Source organism: Bombina bombina, chromosome 2 (genome assembly GCF_027579735.1).
Source record: "Bombina bombina isolate aBomBom1 chromosome 2, aBomBom1.pri, whole genome shotgun sequence".
In the NCBI taxonomy this organism is placed as follows: domain Eukaryota; kingdom Metazoa; phylum Chordata; class Amphibia; order Anura; family Bombinatoridae; genus Bombina; species Bombina bombina.
Genome location: NC_069500.1, coordinates 1,313,560,302 through 1,313,580,605, shown reverse-complemented (window position 1 = coordinate 1,313,580,605; position 20,304 = coordinate 1,313,560,302). Strand labels below are relative to the sequence as shown.

The following is a 20,304-nucleotide window of genomic DNA, read 5'->3' as shown; positions in this document are numbered from 1 at the left end:
AGCATATCAGTCTGATCCTGCCCAATGACAGTCCAGCACCGAAATACCAGGCAATTCTTCTCTGAACAAGAGTAACAACAAACCCCAGACGTACGTTTCGGCCTCTCTTGGGCCTCGTCAGTGAGGTGCAGTTGCATATCTCTAGGGCATGTGTGCAAGGAGTCCAACGTCTGGTTTCCCCCTTTTACTCTTAGGGAGACCTAAGAGTAATTTACATAAAAGCAAGAGAATAGAGAGACGCACTCACTGAGACAGAACAATAGCTAGAAAAACTTCTGTGCTTGTCCACAAGGCCAGTGCCTTGAAGGGGCATAGTGTGCTAAAAGAGTATGCACCCTGAGTGGCACCCTAAAATGAACATGGCACGGAAGTTTTTCCAGCTTTGTTCTGTCTCAGCTGAGTGCATCTCTCTCTCTTTTTATATTTATGCAAATTGCTCTTGGGTCTCCCTAAGAGTAAAAGGGGAAACCAGACGTGGACTCCTTGCACACATGCCCTTAGAGAGATGCGACTGCACCTCACTGACGAGGCCCACAGTAGGCCGAAACGATCGTCTGGGGTTGTTGTTTTCTCTTGTTCAGAGAAGAATTGCCTGGTATTTCGGCGCTGGACTGTCATTGGGCAGGGTCAGACTGATATGCTACAGGATATTTTTTTTCTCTGTGAAGGGGCATAGTGTGCTAAAAGAGTATGCACCCTGAGTGGCACCCTAAATTGAACATGGCACGGAAGTTTTTCCAGCTTTGTTCTGTCTCAGCTGAGTGCATCTCTCTCTCTTTTTATATTTATGCAAATTGCTCTTGGGTCTCCCTAAGAGTAAAAGGGGAAACCAGACGTGGACTCCTTGCACACATGCCCTTAGAGAGATGCGACTGCACCTCACTGACTAGGCCCACAGTAGGCTAAAACGATCGTCTGGGGTTGTTTTCTCTTGTTCAGAGAAGAATTGCCTGGTATTTCGGCGCTGGACTGTCATTGGGCAGGGTCAGACTGATATGCTACAGGATATTTTTTCTCTGTGAAGGGGCATAGTGTGCTAAAAGAGTATGCACCCTGAGTGGCACCCTAAAATGAACATGGCACGGAAGTTTTTCCAGCTTTGTTCTGTCTCAGCTGAGTGCATCTCTCTCTCGTTTTATATTTAGAAACAAATATTCCCATACCAGGGAATTAGTCAACTTTGTATTTTAACCTTTTTGATCTAGGTCTGTATGTTGGTCAGGGACGGCTGGATAGCAATTCTTTCATGTATGACAACAGAAGCAACGGTTACTACCTTTAGGTTAACTATCACCACACGTATCTACCCCTATAGTCAAGTATTGTTATTTTTTTCACCTAGTAGGAATATTTATTTTATCGGATATAAATGGAAAGATAAAAAGTTCAGAATCAAATTTCTGCATTACAATTACTTAAAAAAAATGAACAGATCGTTAATCTGAGGACCCCTAGTGGTGTATTGTAGCATTGCATCTCAATACAAAAGGAGTTCACTTTCTCTAGTTCAGCGATACGATCTAGCGGCAACTTATTCTAAGAATATGCTCTTCCTGACATTTGTCTAGAAACAGATTGCTTTACCACTTTCTCTGTTACTATTTGCCTTTTTCCCCCTTTGTCTCTGTTGGAGAACTTGTGACAGTACTTCACTGTAAGTAACATGTCTGGAGAAGGAAAGAATGTAAATATTTAATAGTGCAGTGATTCCCCAGAAAACGGGCATAGTTATGGCTATGCTTCATTTTATCATTTTTATTTTAATTATTATTGCTTTTTGTTATTTTTTTTTTTTTTTTTAAACTAGGAGGACAGTTTGATTATGCTCAGTAACACTTGCTATTTTCTAGTTGAATAATGTATCAGAGGAAAACTTAAAAAGGGACACTAAACCCAATTTTTTTTCTTTCATGATTCAGATAGAGCATGCAATTTTAAGAAACTTTCTAATTTACTCCTATTTTTCTTCATTCTCTTGCTATCTTTATTTAAAAAGCAGGAATGTGATGCATAGGAGACAGCCCATTTTTGGTTGAGAACCTGGGTTATGCTTGCTGATTGGTAGCTAAATGTCAGCCACCAATAAGCAAGCGCTATCCATGGTGCTGAACCTAAAATGGGCCAGCTGCTAAGATTTACATTCCTGCTTTTTAAATAGAGATAGCAAGAGAATGAAGGAAAAAAAATAGTAGTAACATTAAGTTGCTTAAAATTGCATGTTCTATCTGAAAAATGTGGGTTTAGTATCCCTTTAACATGTTTCTTGATTGGTATTAAACACACATTTTGTACAATAATTCTTATGTATAAGTCTTCTGCATGTGGGCATTTGTAATGTGTACATAAATCATTGTAGCGGAGAGGCAGTAGGATCCACAATATCTTTTAGTTAGGCAGAGCCATCCTCATCTTAAAAATGTCTAAATAATTCAGTCCAGTTTAAGTCTAAATCAGCTATTTATTTTGCTTCTAGCAACTGCTTAAAACTTTTGCAACAACTACAACTGCTAACAACAACTGTCTTAGAAAATACAGTTACTCAAAACTAACAGTTGCTCAAAACTGAAGTTAACCCCTCCAGTACTGTTGGATTTGCACCGTGTACCTATAATGGGCACAGGGTGACTTAATGCCCGAATCCATAATCGGTAGGGAGATTGACAGAGGGGTCTGTCACATGGCCCCCTCCTGGTGGGACACTCCGGCAGACCCGGCTTGACCCTTTGGCGGGTCAACTTGGGGATGACCGGACTAGGAGGTGGTAGGAATGTGTTTGCCGGGAAAATCCATCTGCATTCCCGTTCTGCTTACCAGGCCGGTAGCTGATGGTGAAGTTATAGGGTTGGAGGGCTAAACTCCATCGCAGCAATCTACCATTGTCTCCTGAGACCCGGTTAAGCCAGACTAAGGGATTATGGTCCGTTATGAGAGAGAATTCCTGTCCGTATAAATAAGGGTTCAACTTCTTCAGTGCCCAGACCAGGGCTAAACATTCCTTCTCTACTGCCGCATAACTTACTTCTCGAGGTAACAACTTTCTGCTTAGGTATGCGACAGGGTGCTCTCCTCCATCCTCCCCGACTTGGCTCAGCACAGCCCCCAGTCCATACATGGAAGCATCTGTATGAATGAGAAAACGTTTGTTAGGGACTGGGGCAGCCAAGACAGGGGCATTCACAAGAGCCTGCTTCAGTGCCTGAAACACGGCTTCACAAGCTGGAGACCACAGGACCTGTTTAGGAAGGTTCTTTTTAGTCAGGTCAGTCAGGGGCTTGGCGATAGTACTGTAGTCCGGGACAAAACGTCGGTAATAACCGGCCGTCCCCAGGAAGGCTAGCACTTGGGTCTTAGTGATAGGTGTGGGCCAGTTAGCCACAGCCTCTACCTTGGCTGGCTCCCACACCCCACTCGGTGACCAAAGTACTGTACTTCAGCCATAACTAGATGGCACTTGTCTGGTTTCAAGGTCAGGCCAGCGGCCCGAATCTTGTCCAGAACCACCCCAGGACTCACTGTATACCGCAATGTCGTCCAGGTATGCACAAGCAAATTCCTGGAAGCCATCGAGGAGTCTATCCACCATACGCTGGAAGGTAGCCGGAGCATTCTTCATCCCAAAGGGCATGACCTTAAACTGGTACAGGCCAAATGGGGTGACTAATGCCGACTTGAGGATAGCATCCTCGGCCAGGGGAATCTGCCAATAGCCCTTACACAGGTCTATGGTGGTCAGATAGCGCCCCCTAACAATACGGTCTAGTAATTAGTCTACCCGGGGCATCGGGTAGGCATCAGTGGTGGTCCTTTCGTTGAGCCGCCTGTAGTCCACACAGAACCGGGTGGTCCCATCTTTCTTAGGTACCAGGACTACAGGCAAAGCCCAAGGGCTATCGGAGTGCTCGATGACTCCCAGCCGAGCCATCTCCTTCCGCATTCCTTCTCGGACTGCTTCGGGGATACGGTAGGGGGGCTGTCGCAGGGGATTCTGTCCAAGAGTCTCTACCTTATGTATAGCTAGGGTAGTGTAGCCGGGCTCTTGGGAGAACGTTGCCTGCTTCTCCCACAGAAGCTGTCTGGCCTGTACCTTCTTTGTAGGGCTTAAGCGGTCCCCTAGCTGCACAAGACTAGTGAGGTCAATCTGGGGGTCCTTCTCTAGTAAGTCGGGCAGGGGTAAATTCTCTGGTTCGTCTGCAGCAGGGGCACACACTGCAGCGACATCCTCTGGCCTCTCCTGATACTCCTTCAGCATGTTCACATGAAAGGATCGCTGGATACTTTCATCTGCACAGCTGGCTATAATATAGGTAGTATCACACACCTGAGCCAACACCTTATACGGGCCCTGCCAAGATGCTTGCATCTTGTTGGTCCTCACAGGCTTGAGCACCAAAACTTTCTGTCCAACCTGGAAGACCCGCTGCCGGGCACCCCGATCATACCACCTCTGTCTCCCCTGGAGATTCTCCCTTACCATCAGGGACAGTTTCTCCATGCAGTCCCGGAGTTCCAGGACATATGGCACTATGGGGGATCCCCACCTGCTCTCTCTCCCTCCCAGTGTCCTCTAATGAGATCCAGGGGTCCGCGGACCCTTCTCCCATAGAGTAACTCAAAGGGAGAGAACCCAGTAGATTCCTGGGGCACCTCTGTACGCAAATAACAGATAAGGCAGGAATTGCTCCCAGTCTCTGCAAGCGTCAGTAAAGTTCCTCAGCATCTGCTTGAGGGTGCCATTAAATCGCTCGCAGAGACCATTAGTCTGTGGGTGATAAGGCGAACTGAGCAGCGGTTTAATGCCGCACACCTTCAACAGCTGCTGGGTGAGCACAGCGGTAAACTGGGTCCCCTGATCGGAGAGAATCTCCTTAGGGAACCCGACCCTAGTAAAAACCTTAACCAGGTCATCAGCTACTGTCTCTGCCTCTATATTAGACAGTGCTACTGCCTCTGGGTAACGAGTGGCATAGTCCACCACGGTGAGAATATACTTCTTACCTGATGGACTAGCTCTGGCCAGTGGACCCACAATGTCAACCGCTATGCGGGAAAAGGGTTCCCCAATGATAGGCATAAACATAAGCCTAGCTTTTGGGTGATCCCCCCCCCCCCCCCACCGCTTACCTACCCGGTGACAGGTGTCACAAGTACTACAATATAACCGCACATCTCGGTTAAAATTGGGCCAGAAGAAATTTTGGGTGATCCTATGAGCTGTGCGGCGGGACCCTAGATGTCCAGCTAATGGTACATCATGCCCAATCCGCAGAATCTCTTGCCGATATTTCGCAGGCACCACCAGCTGACGATTCCGCGGAGGGGCAGTACGTTTCTGGGAAGGTTTAGGGATTCTATATAGCCTATCCCCCACCCAATCATAACGTTCCCCATCTACCCCCTCTTCTCCAGCATCTGCCCTAGCCCTATACTTCTGAAGGGTCGGATCCTACCGGGTTTCCCTCCCGTACGTCTCTGGGGTATCCCAGCCTAAGGGGGCCTGATCTAGGGTACAAGTCGGGGAAGAGAGTCTTACCTGGGTCTCAGCAGCAGGTGGGTTGGTCTCTGCGGCACGGGTAGTCACAAGGTTAACATCAGTGGGACCCATCGGAGCGTAGGCAGAAATAAGGGGAGCCAAGTCATTTCCAAGGAGAACATCAGCTGGTAAACCCTTCATGACCCCCACATTCACATGTCTAGCTCCCACTCCCCAATCCAAATGTACCCGGGCAACAGGTAGGCGGAACACAGCGCCCCCTGCTACCCTTACACCCACAGTGTTTCCGGTGTGCTGGTTCTCAGACACCAAGTTCTTTTGGAGCAAGGTCATGGTAGCACCAGTATCTCGTAGACCACTGACCTTCTTCCCATTCACTTTAACCAGTTGCCAGTTATCCCGATGGGCAGCTTGCACGGGGTCTGCTTCATGTAGGATGCCCCAGCATTCTTCATCCTCTACGCAGTGGGCAGCAGGCTTACGTGGGTTTCCGCCGGCGGGTCTACTCCAGGACTGTGCTTGGTTTGCTGTGTTTAGGGGACACTCTGGTCTTTTGTGCCCTAGTTGCTTACATCCAAAGCACCGAATAGGTTGTGGAGTAGTCCCGTGAGTTGAACCGGGCTGTCTGAGGATAGTTTGTGCCTGAAGGCGGTGTGGTAGAGCGGTGCGCCGGGGGTTGGTAACTGGTAGCTGCTGGGGTGACTGTGGGTCGGTACTCCACTCTGGCAGGGGGCTTAGTGGTAGCAGTGTCCAGTTTGCGGGCATCCGTATACTCATCTGCCAGACGAGCAGCTTCATGCAGTGTGGAGGGTTTACGGTCCCGAACACACTCTAACTCCTGCGAATAACTTGTCGAAGCAATGTTCCAACAGGAATAGCTGCAGCACCTCTTCCCCAGATACGGCTTGGCACCCCGCCATCCAGTGAGCTGCTGTACGGTGCACCTTACATGCCCACTCAACGTAGGAATCTCCAGCTAATTTAACAGCGTCTCTGAACCGCCTCCTGTATGCCTCCGGTGTAATCGCATACCTGGAGAGCAGAGCCTCTTTTACAGCATTATAATCCCCGACTTAATCTGGAATGGCCCGAAAAACCTCGCTGGCCTGGCCGGATAATATCATGACCCAGTCCTCTACGGGTACCTTGTGTAGTGCACATTGCCTCTCAAAATCCGCAAGGTACCCATCAATCTCTCCTTCTGTTTGCATGAATTTTTTTAAAAGCTGCAAAATGTACCTTTCTTTTTCACTGGGGTTGCTGTGACTTGGGCTGCTGCAGCGCTGCTTTGGCGAAGTATATTGGCATCCACAGCTGCTATGACCCGGTCGATAATTTCGGCAGTCGGGTTGGGGCCATAATGTGCCAGTCTTATTTTAACCGCCCGGTCAAAGCTTGCTTCTTCTGGAGTTCTGTCTGATATGCTGGGCTCATTGGTTCCCTCGGGCCCTAGCACTCCGTCCATCTCGGTCAGCATTGTAATAATCTCCCTCTTCCCAAGGTTACTGGCTTGTCTGCCCCATTGTTCTAGCAGGTCTTTAAGGGTGGCTCTTTTCAGCCCTTCATACTGTATTCCCATTAGGTCCGGATGTGTAGTTGCTCTTCTGAGCTATGAGGACTATTCCGTCGCTTGCCACCAATTGTAGCGGAGAGGCAGTAGGATCCGCAATATCTTTTTGTTAGGCAGAGACATCCTCATCTTAAAAATGTTGTCTAAATAATTCAGTCCAGGTTTAAGTCTAAATCAGCTATTTATTTTGCTTCTAGCAACTGCTTAAAACTGGTGCAACAACTACAACTGCTAACAACAACAACAACAACTGTCTTAGACAATACAGTTACTCAAAACTGAAGTTAACCCCTCCAGTACTGTTGGATTTGCACCCTGAACCTATAATGGGCACAGGGTGACTTAACATAATGCCCGAATCCATAATCTGTAGAGAGGTTGACAGAAGGGTCTGTCACAATCATCTTTTACAGTTTTTGGTATTTTCTTTTTGTAATTTTTTTTGTATTCTCAAGTTCTCAATAAAAATAGTTCTCTCTCTGAATCATGAAAGTATTTGTATTGTTTAAAAAAGGTAGATAATTCCATAAATTACCCATTCCCCAGTTTTGCATAACCAACACTGTTATATTATACTTTTTACCTCGTATCTAAGCCTCTGCAAACTGCCCCCTTATTTCAGTTCTTTTGACAGACTTGCATTTTAGCCAATCTGTGCTGGCTCCTAGGTAACTCCATGTGCATGACCACAAAGTTATCTCTAAGACACATATGAACTAACACCCTCTAGTGGTGAAAAACTGTCAAAATGCATTCAGATTAGAGGCGGCCTTCAAGGTCTAAGAAATTAGCATATGAACCTCCTAGGTTTAGCTTTCAACTAAGAATACCAAGTAGGGCTGGGCGATATGGGCAAAAAAAAAAAACGCGATTTTTTTGGAAAAATAAAACAAAACACGCGATTGCGATTTAATCGCTATTTTTCTTATAAATGACTACAACACCTTCATTTTGCATTCTAAAGTTTATTTAACACTACAGAATCTTAATGTACATGTTTCTCAATGTCCAATACACTCTTGAAGCATAAAAATATAAAACAAAAAATAGTTAAAATTTGCTGCCTGTGACGTGATTAAATAGTAGCCACTAGCCAGTTAGGTCTTATGACACACAACATTGTCATGTTTTCTTGGACAGTCATTCTAACTGTGGACAGTGGTATGGTTAACAAATGAAGCAGTGTAAGATACATACATATTCTTTTTTTAAACATTTTAATTTGAGTGAAAATAAGCCCTGGTCCTGTCCACGAATCTAATACAGTCATACTACCAGTAGGGGTGGGGGGGCTGCTGTGCCTTGCTGATATCAAATACATCATAGATGCAGTTAAGTTAACCCAGCAGCAGAGTAGACTGCAGTTTTAGCCTTTTTGGCAGCCGTGGGGTTAACTGCATCTGCTATGTATTTGAGCCGTTTCTCAGAGCAGGAGATTGTGTGGGAGGTTCCATAAATGTTTACATACCCTAAGTTTCAGACGTCCCTAGGGGGAAATATAAGTAAGTGGCTTTCCCTCCTCTTCATTCATGGGCTCTGCTTTTAGACTTCTAGATTAATCGACTGGCCGGCTGCTACTCTGAGGTCAGAAAGTGAAAGTAAAACAGCCATTTTACAAATGTGTGCAAAAAGCAACCACTAGATGGAGCTGGTTTGCAAAAAAAAAAAAAAAAAAAAAACCACATACAAATCAATGTATTACAGCCACTTCTGAGGATTTAGCAAAAAAATCACTACTCTCGCGGTTTTTAAAATTGCGGCAATTAATCGCGGTTTTAAATCACATACATGATTAAACGCACAGCCATAATACCAAGTGAACAAAGAAAAATTGTTTATTTTGGAATAGACTGTCACTTTAATCATGTTTTGTAAACAATGATTTTGCTTGTCATGAGCAGCAATATAAATTAGGATGGTGGGATAAATTTTAGGAATGAAGTCAGAAATACATTTTTGTACAATAACTCAGTTATTAGGCTGAATTTTAGCATCTATGAAGGCAACCCTAAAAGAATATGAATGTATAATAAAGAGAAGTATACAAAATAAATATATATATATATATATATATATATATATATATATATATATATATATATAAAAATTTTATGATACACACACAGGTGGCCCCCGGTTTACGACGGTTCAATTTGCGCCGTTTCAGAATAACGCCCTTTTTTTTTCTATTGAAATGCATTGACTGCTATTAAAAGCATGAGCACATGCATACATTAAAATAGCCAGTAGGTGGAGCTGTCCGCTTGTGTTGCAGCAAACACATGCAAAGAAAAGCAAGCCAGACATGATCAATGGATCAGCTTTCAAAGGAACAAGATCTAGCAGCCACTCTCCTTAGCTGCAGACTCAATGCAGAGAACTGTTTGCAGAAAAAGGCAAGTAAAAAATGTTTTTGTTCATTAAACTTGGTTTAATGATGATACAGTCTGTTGTGCGATTAAACACAGGCAGGCTAATCAGTGTATAACCAGACCTGAGCAATGGATCCGTTTTTAAAGGAACAAGATCTAGCAGCCACTTCCCTTAGCTGCAGAAAAATGCAAAGTAAAAAAACATTTTTCTACATTAAACTTAGTTTGATGATGATACAGTCTGTTGTGTGATTTTGTTTTTGTTCATTAAACTTAGATTGATGATGATACAGTCGGTGTTTGTGTGATAATTTCATTAGGTGCGGTTCCGCAAATGTTTTTGTTTATTAAACTTAGTTTGATGATGATACAATCTACAGTATATTTTTAGGTTTATAATGCTGTTTACCATTTAAAGTCTTCATTTCAAAGCTTTAAAAATAATGTATTAGGTGTTACTTATGACAATTTTGAGAGGGGCCTGGAACCGAGGGCTAACCGTAATTTACGCCGGGGTTATGTTCCAGAAGGAATGGTTGTAAATTGAAACCCAGTTTATAATGTAAGTCAATGGGAAGTGAGGGAGTTAGGTTCCAGGCCCCTCTCAAAATTCTCATAAGTAACAACTAATACATTATTTTTAAAGATTTGAAATGAAGACTTTAAATGCTAAACAGCATTATAAACCTAATAAATAATCACACAACACAGAATATATAATTAAAGTTAAATGAACAAAAACATTTGCTAAACAGCATTATAAACCTAACAAAATAATCACACAACACAGACTTCACTTGCATTTTTCTGCAAACAGTTCTTTCTATGCATTTCAATTTGGACTGATTTATAGACAGGAATATCTTGTGCCTTTGAAATCTGCTCAATAGCTCAGGTCTGGTTAAACTGATAAATTTCAGCTTGCTTGGCTTTGCTGCAACACAAGCAGACAGCTCCACCTACTGGTTATTTTAATAAATGCACTGCTTCTCAATGCTTTTCAATAGCAGTCACATGACTGGAAAAAAAAGGTTGTTATTCTGAAACGGTGTAAATTGAACCGTTGTAAAACGAGGGCCACATATACATACATTATATATATATATATACATACATATACATACATACATATATACATACATACATATATACATACATACATATATATATATATACATATACATATACATATACATATATATATATATATACATATACATATACATATATATATATATATATATACACATATACATATATATATATATATATATATATATATATATATATATATATATATATATATATATATATATATATATATATATACACATACATACATACACATATATACATATACACATATATACACATATATACACATATACACATATACACATACTCCACTCCCCCTGTGCCGTCACCAGCCAATCACAAATGCATATACACTTATTCTGTTAATTCTTGCACATGCTCAATAGGAGCTGGTGACTCAAAAAGTTTAAATATAAAAAGACTGTGCAATTGTTTTTAATGGAAGCAAATTGGAAAGTTGTTTAAAATTGCATGCTCTATCTGAATAATGAAAGTTTAATTGAGTGTCCCTTTAAAAAGATAAACCCTTTATTACCCAGTCCCAAGTTTTGCAAAACCAACACGGTTATATTAATATACTTTTAACCTCTGTGATTACCTTTTATCTAAGCCTCTGCAGACTGCCCCCTTATTTCAGTTATTTTGACGGACATGCATTTTAGCCAATCAGTGCAGACTCCTAGATAACTCCACGTGCGTGAGCAGTTTTATCTATATGGCACACATGAACTAACGCCCTCTAGCTGTGAAAAACTGTCAAAATGCACTGAGATAAGAAGTGGCCTTTAAGGGCTTAGAAATTAGAAAATGAGCCTACCTAGGTTTAGCTTTCAACAAAGAATACCAAGAGTTCAAAGAAAATTTTATGATAAAAGTAAATTGGAAAGTTGTTTAAATTGCATGTCCTATCTAAATCATGAAATGTGATTACCTACAGACTGCAAAACAAACATACCTGTTCCTGAAGGTCGTAGTCATGACTGTCTTGTAGCAAAAGACTTAACACATATCTAGTGTATATCATGGCATCAATACCACATTTCTCCAGCTCTTGTCCAAGCCAGGTCTGGACAGGGTCTAAAGCACGAAGCAGCGACATTTCAGAAACAGAAACAGGGCCAGGAAACAGACTTATGGTGCCTTCTGATGGTAAACCATCAACAACTGTACAGATAGGGCGCATGAATCTAAGTGGCTGGCATTCTTAAAGCATGAAGCATTTTTCTGGTAGGATGTTTAGAAGATGAAGGGGATCTTCATTCCAGGATTCTGGAGAAACCCTTAAATTCCAGGAAGATCATTTATACTTGTTGGCGACTTACAAATCCTCAGGCATAACCGAAGAAAAACATCTTAATAGGATACACATGGAGATCCTTTTTTCCCTCTGTAATTTCACATTGAGAAGTGAATTACAAATATGGCAAAAGCTGCGAGGTAAAAAAAAAAAAGAAGTTTAAATTCATAATAATAATAATAATAATAATAATAATAATAATAATCTGGAAAAACCTAGATACAGTGCGTTGTGTCCTATGACAGTGTAATGTTTCCGCTGGATACACCACATCACAATTCTAATATATAAAGTCTCAATTTGAATCACCTTTAAAAAGGGACCTTAAACACATAGTACATTTCATGCACCTTCCTCTAATTAGAGGTGCTGTCATTATGGAACCTAGAAAGCAGTGAAAGTTAGATTTTCACATGACAGTGCCCATGACTAGAGGGAGGCAGGAAATAACAATACTAAGATTATAAATCTATTAAGTGCTTAATGTGCTTTTAATAGTGGTGCTCCCTTTACTACTTTGCAACTAAGAGCAGTCAGGACTGCACAACAACTTATCTAACTGCACTGTATGCTGGGAGCTACCCTACATCACGACTTGCAATCATAGCCAAAAGAAGCTGGGCTGTAGGAGGTAAGCAGTATGTTATTGTTAGTGCTTACAACAGAGATAGAGATATAGTTATCATAAGTAATGTATGAGTAAAGACTGTATTGCATGGTGCCTTATATAAAAATAATGTAACCCACAAACTCAGTATTGTATCGATCCCCCGGCTACCTTCAGATTGGCAGCTTTCTTCTAATTTTGTACTACAGGCAGTACAGCTATTGAGTAGCACCAATAGCATTGTGCAGTTTCCCTCTGCATGCTTCTAACACAGAAAGACAGCTTGTGCCCGGAGTGCAGAGGGAAGCTATGCTACTGGTGCAAGGCTCATTGGTTGTACCACTTACAGCTCAAAATTAAGGGGGGGTGCTACAATATGGATCTGGTGAACAACTTTATTATAAGGCAACTTATAATACAACTTTTAAAGTCACAGTAAACTTTTTTTGTTTACATGTTAAGAAGGTTTAATTTCCATATAGCTGTGTGTTATACCCTATGCAGAGTTTCAGGGTCACTAGTGCTAAAATCACGTTTTAAAGAATTAGAGCATTTTTTCCCACTATAAGGGTCTTTTAAATGTGTTCATTTAGATGTGTGCATTTGTGCACAACGTTCCGTAACTAATCAGGAAGGCTGCCGCAAGCCATATTCTGCTCTTTTTAGCGGAGCCGCAAGCCATATTCTGCTTTTATTCTTGAGAAAGTGCAACATACTGAGATCTGGATTTGCACAGATCTCAGCGTGTTGCACTTTCAAAAAGAATAAACATGGCTCCAAAAAGAACAAAAACATGGCTTGCTGCAGCCTTCTTCCCGATTTGTTACAGAACAATGTGCACAAATGCACATACTGTACCTAGTTTATATACTGGAAGTACAGAAATGTTAAATAAATTCTTGAGTTCCACTACATTTCTGCCTTTGCACTTTAATGCTAGGAGAGTAAGTCAGAGCTTGTCCAATAACAAAAAGAAGGGATTATTCTACTTAAGCTAATAAACACACTGTTGATTGGATTCTCATTCACTCATTTAAACAGATTTATCAACCACTGGAGCAATTGGTATTTAAAATAGGTTTGACACTGACTGGTCTACTATATAAACTGATTTTACTTGTAACCATTTAATACACCTGTGTTTATATCAAGTATCATCAATGTGATTAGCTCTTCATTATTCTTAAGAGGGTTTAAGTGTTATTAGATATAGATATAGAGAAACAATAACAGATGTGGGTCACTGGGAAATTTGCTCATAACAAGTTATATATGTACTGTTACAGGCAGATAAGACTCCACTATTTGAGCACAATACACATTTGAATATTTAGAATTCAAAAATAAAATGCTTACATAGATCTGCAAGTATAGTCAATGTTGATCACAAGTGACCACTAATATATGCCTACAAATAAATCCATCCATAAACTAATTAAAGATCTTCTGAACAAAAGGAACTGCTGAAATCCTGATACATTTGCATTAAAACTCTAACAAAATATTATTGAACAGTTTTAAAACTCCAGGTGAAGGCACAAGTTTTAGAAAACATTAATACATCAGATGGAGATCTAAGTAAGTTTTTGCAGGTTTACTCCATCAGTGCTGATAAGGGCACGTGAGAAACAGTAAATACTTATCTGTCTGCCCCTTCCAATGTTCATTCAAAGGTATCACATGACAGACTATGTGATAACTAAGGAAGTGATTCTACCTCAGAATGATTTGAGAATAAAAAATAAATTAGTAACTCACTTAAAGGGACAGTCTACAGTAAAATTGTTAAATGTTTAAAAAGATAGATAATGCCTTTACTACCCATTGCCCATCTTTGCACAACCAACATTGTTAAATATCTAAACTATAATCGCGTTTGTAACCCCTCCATCGCCAGTTGTGCACGCATCCTCAAAGGAATGTTGGATGCGCGCGCAGCCACCTCAGCGCGAGACAGCTTCAGGATCTCCAACTCTCAACTTCAGGCATCTGCCACATATTAAGCCGGAGCGCGAATGGTGCTCCGCCTCCATATGAGGCCAGGTGCCTCATAGTTACAGACGGTGACACTGTGTGTAACGATCTTCTGCTGGTACCAGCGGGAGGTGTGGGCCTTAATGCCTCCCAAAAAATAAAATAAAAGACAGGGGGAGAGCGAGCAAAAGTGTGTGTGTGGGGGGGGGGGGAGAACGCAAGATAGCGAGAGTAAAAGAGGGGGGAAAGAGCAAAAAGAAGAGGGGAGAGAGTAAAAGAGGTGGATTTCAAAAATTGTAGCGTAAGCTGCATCCAGGTGGATTCCGAAAATGGCAGGGTGGTTTCGTCACCACAATAGACTGACCTTCAGAAAATGGCAGGGTGGTTCCGTCACCACAATAGACTACCCTCTGGGCACGTTTTCCTACTAGATGTTTAGATACAAGATAATCAGAGGTTAAAAGTATATTAATATAACTGTTGGTTATGCAAAACTGGGGAATGGGTAATAAAGGCATAATGTATCTTTAAAAACAACAATTCTATTGTAGACTGTCCCTTTAAAAAAGGGACGGGAGACCCACATTTTCTTTTATGATTTGGAGAGAACATACATTTTCCAACAACTTTCCAATTTACTTGGTTTATAAAAGTTATTTCATTATCTTATTTGCTGAAGGAAAAGCATTGCACTACTGACAGCTAGCTTAAGGAATAGTCTAGTCAAATTAAACTTTCATAATTTAGATAGACCATGCAATTTTAGGCAACTTTCTAATTTACTAAATAATTTTTATGTTATCTTTATTTGAAAATGCAACAATGTAAGCATAGGAGCCGGCCCATTTTTGGTTCAGCACCTGGTTAGCACTTGCTGATTGGTGTCTAAATGTAGCCACCAATTAAGCGCTACCCATGTTCTGAACCAAAAATGGGCCAGCCCAGCTCCTAAGCTTACATTCTTCATTTTTCAAATAAAGATACCAAGAGAACGAAGAAAATTTGATAATAGGAGTAAATTAAAAAGTTGCAAGCTCTATCTGAATCATGAAAGTTTAATTTTGACTAGACTACTCCTTTAAAACATCTAGTTAGCCAATCGCAAGAGACAAATGTGTGCAGGCAACAATCAGCAGCTATCTCCCACTAGTGTAAGATATGTGCATATAACTTTTGAACAAGGGATACCAAGAGAACAAAGCAAATTTGAAAATAGAAGTGAACAAAAAAAAGTAAGTTACATGTTCTCTGAATTCCGCAAGTTTAACTTTGCCTTTCCTATCCCTTTATTGAAAAATACTGAAAATGTAATAAAAGAAAACAAACATATGACAATATTACATGTTGAATGTTGCAAATTTGTATTTAAATCAAAAAGGTATATAACTATCAGTTGATCTTGTAACAATTAAATATGCTAAATTACCTTTAATTTTGGCTAAAAACAACAATGTAACTAATTTATAGTAGGTGGGACACTTGTGTTAAATTAGTAAAGCCTACCAACTGTTAGACATGTTTCTAACAAGAACAAAACTACTAAACAAAGATTACCCCAATTACATAAACTTGACTGTCCTGTACATGCATACTGTGTATGTATTATATTATCTCATACGCAAACACCTGCACACTTAACACATCTGTATCAGACATATGTATCAGGAAATGTTTCTTATATGTGTACAGAGAGATAAACAATATAGTGTTTCCCTGGACTTCGCTAACCCTAAAGTTCATGTGAGTTTAGTTACACAACAATCTCACACTGTAATAGTATTGGATGCACAGTGTGACAATTTTATATAATATGAAACGCACCTCAAAAACCATATGATAAATACATCTCCAGAGAACAATTAAACAGTAAGAGGCCCATGCTGGAGTCACATCCCTGTGCACATGATCGCTGTCCCCCTTCCATGCCTCCACCCCCTCCCTTGCAGCTTACCTCAAATGAACTCAGTATACCAGAGGGAAAAAAACAAATGTCTGATCATTCGCAGATCGCAAAAGTCTACTAGCTCCCCCTGTTCCATTAATATAAAATACAGTAAGTATAGTATGCAACATAGCCTGGTTTCAGCAGATCGCTAGAAGAAATCCTGCATTAACCGACACTGCCCTCCCCCACGTAATGAACGATTGCTCCACTAGTGGGTGTCCCGAGTACTAAAGTGGATGGACACCCTGCTATACGGCTGTCTACTCTGGTTGCATCAGCCCTTTCACATTTGGGGGAGGTCACATGATCAGATTGCAGATCTCCTCCCCAGATACCAATTAGCAATTCACTATCTGGACGCCGAGCTAAGCACTAAAGAGGCGGTGACAAAAAATGTTATTTAATTCCCTTGTTTTTCAGAGATTAGTGTGTTACAGCGCTAAGTGGAATACACAGGTTAACAAACCAAACTATATAGTGCAGACAAACCATAGTAAATGTATTTAATAGCTAATATTTAATCATATCCCATGCCAAAGACTGGGCACTAATCCACAGGCAAGCACATGACACACATTCAAACAGTTAACCGGTTGTGTCAAAAAATAGTAACATGAAAATTCATTTATTTTCACGGTCTTGTAACTGGGGTGGGTATTTGCTGCATTAATCAACACCGTTAACTCAAGTGCAAGGGTTACTCCCAAAAGAAGGGTCTAAGCTGCACGTAACTTGGTTCTAAGAACTACCGTGCACAGATGCCCCGTATATAGAGCGGTATACGGTTATACAGAGGAATTAGCCAAGGTACTTGCTTATTTATCGCCAGAACTAACAGTTTAAAGGGAAGAAATAAATATGATAAGGGGCTGAGAGTTTCCAAGAGAACACCGGCAGATCTGCTGCTCCCCCTATACAGCAAGCAAGGCCAGAGATACCAGGACAGTGACATAAGATTTATCGGGGTTCAGAGGTTTATCAAGTAAATGGTGAATTACAGATTTAAATAAACGTTATAGTGATATAAGGGGTGATCTGATACCTCCCGCATACAACGCGGTGTAGGATTATACTGAGGAGACACCTGGTTTATCGGGCTGTTTACTATTTCCTCACGCAGCAATTAAAGTGTTAAGTAAACAAGGTCACCCCCAACTAGAGGCTGAGTTGTGTGCGTGAGTAGCCTCACTGTAGCCAGCTATGGCGCTTCCCCGGACATGGCGCACGGAGAGTGCATTCTGAGGTACAGGAATGAACATTACATAGCGAGGAGCCACTTGTATAGCTATGGTTAGGTTAAAGAAGGGTTGTCAGTTGCTTCATAGTAAAGGCCTGAAAGCGGGGAGCCATGTTTTGAAGGCCCCGGGGGCGGAGGAGGAAGAACTCAGAGACCAACATGCTGCTGTCAACGCAGACACACACACATGAGCATCTTACCTGCCGCGCAACCCTTCCAGATAAAGATTCAGTATCTGCGAATCTGCCGTTACCCGGCAATGGAAGAGGAAGTATTGGGGACCCGCTGGGCCTCTCCCGTACGGCGCCCTCCGGTTCACTACTACCCGCTCGGGGAGTGACGGTGAGGCGCCGAAGCCACGCCTCCTCTGTCACTGACGTCACCCGGTCCTCTAATACAGAAAGAGGTAACGATTCCTCCAGTAAGCTTACACATGCGCAGTGCGCGATGAAGGCGGGATCTATGGGCAAAGGCGGTTAGAGGGCGCGCGGAAGGATTAGCCCAGTAGCATTGCATTGCTTTGCTTCTACTGTTCTTGATCTGTATCCCGTAGCAACAAGACGCAGCGCAGAAAATAGAGGCAAGCCGTTGATTATGGTGTGTGTCATTCCGCCTCTTACACAATGCAAGTAGCAAGGTGTAATTCTTGCGTTTGTTATGCTTGTTTAAGCAGCACTTATAATATAATAAACTAAGTTCTTCCCCCATAATCTTGGCATGGTTCGACTGAACAGAGATTCCCGTGACGCTCATAATACATGTCTTTCCCTAGGCTAAAAATAGCATTCTATTTATGTAACACATGCAAATTGTTTTTAAAATATTCTAAACCTGTTCTTACAAGTTCTTTCAGATTTTGGGGAATTGGATGTGTATATACAAAACACACACACACATATATATGTGTGTATAGCTATAAAAGGAATACTTTTTACCAGATAAGATTAAAGAAAAAGCAGACCTGCCAATTGGATGCATATAAAATATATATGGTACTGTAAAGGGTGGGGCCTACGGTAATGTTTGGGAATGTGCCATTGTGTGACCGCAACCTACCACTCTTGCCCAGTCACAGGTTGTCCAGTATTTTTGTGTTGGACAGTTGGTAACCATAGTCATTACAAAAGAAGATTAAAAAACAAACAATAAAAAACATAATTTATTTAAAGGGACAGTCAACACCAGAATTTTTGTTGTTTAAAAAGAAAGATAATCCCTTTATTTATTACCCATTCCCCAGTTTTGCATAACCAACACAGTTATAATAATACACGTTTTACCTCTGTAATTATCTTGTATCTAAGCTTCTGCTGACTGCCCCCTTATTTCAGTTCTTTTGACAGACATGCAGTTTAGCCAATCAGTGCTCACTCCTAGGTCACTTTACGTGCATGAGCTCAATGTTATCTATATGAAACATGTGAACTAATGCCCTCTAGTGGTCAAAATGTATTCAGATTAGAGGCAGTCTTAAAGGTCTAAGAAATTAGCATATGAACCTCCTAGTTTTAACTTTCAACTAAGAATACCAAGAGAACAAAGCAAAAGTGGTGCTAAAAGTAAATTGGGAAGTTGTTAAAATTGCATGCCCTATTTAAAACATGAAAGTTTTTTTTGCACTTGACTGTCCCTTTAAAGGGACACTGAACCCATTTTTTTCTTTTGTGATTCAGATAGAGCATGACATTTTAAGCAACTTTCTAATTTACTCGTATTATCAAATTTTCTATTTTTTCTCTTGGTATCTTTATTTGAAATGCAAGAATGTAAGTTTAGATGCCAGCCCATTTTTGGTGAACAACCTGGGTTGTTCTTGCTGATTGGTGGATAAATTCATCCACCAATAAAAAAGTGCTGTCCAGAGGTCTGAACTAATAATAGTTTCCCAAACTTTAGAGCCTATAAATACCCCACCCACCTCACTCATATCTCAGTTTATCGCATAGCCAAGAAGTGAGGTGTAAAAAGGAGTAAAAAAAAAATCCATAGGAAAAAAGATGTGGTCCTAAAAAAAAAATTAACCCACCATAGGGAGAGGACCTCATGGACTTTTGCCACCATTAAATAAATTAATTTATCAGGTAAGTCCACGAGTTGTAACTGAGGGGATATAATACCCAAGATATGGAAGTCCACGAGTATCAAAATAAAGGGAGGGAGGGGGGCAGGTCCTAACTGCTGCAGAGACCAGACGCATCTCTCAGAAGCTCTAGGCCTTATGCTGTCAATATACTAATTATATACTTTCCAGTCACTAATCAAAGATCTTTTACTGTGAATCTGAAGATATGTAACGAAGCTGAACGGATCTATTCTGGGTTCGGGAGAACTACAGCTACGCAACTGCTTTATTGGACGTTTGCATATACCCAGTGAAGGCCTTTTTCTAGCAACATATCCCCCCCCCCCAGTCTGCTGGGTGAAGCAGAACCGCTATAACAGTAATAAGAGGGGGTATAACTGTTAACCAACATGGATGAAACTCTACGCAACGAACTTCAAGTGCTTTTAAGTGCCTTAGCCTTGCAAATGGACGATAACCATGCACAACTGATACAAGCGCTGAAAGCTAACTCTTCTATTCTACCGCCTAAAGAATTACAAATGGCGGCCGTGCCGGAACACGAAAGGCAACTTGACGATCTGCAACCTCCATCCAGTATACTTATGCCCGCATCGGATGTCCCACATGAGTTACCTGACGCAGATCCTCCGG

The 20,304-nt window shown here is 41.3% G+C and overlaps 1 protein-coding gene across 1 annotated transcript in view; it reads right to left on the bottom strand.

Moving 5' to 3' along the window:
* The window catches only part of KIAA0232 (KIAA0232 ortholog), a gene marked incomplete in the record, with an annotated part of 538,324 nt that extends 521,768 nt beyond the window's left edge, over window positions 1-16,556 (bottom strand). Inside the window, 2 exon segments of the mRNA XM_053704159.1 lie at window positions 11,484-11,958; window positions 16,358-16,556. Coding sequence (XP_053560134.1) covers window positions 11,484-11,711 — 228 coding nt within the window.
* Between the last annotated feature and the right edge of the window lie 3,748 nt (window positions 16,557-20,304).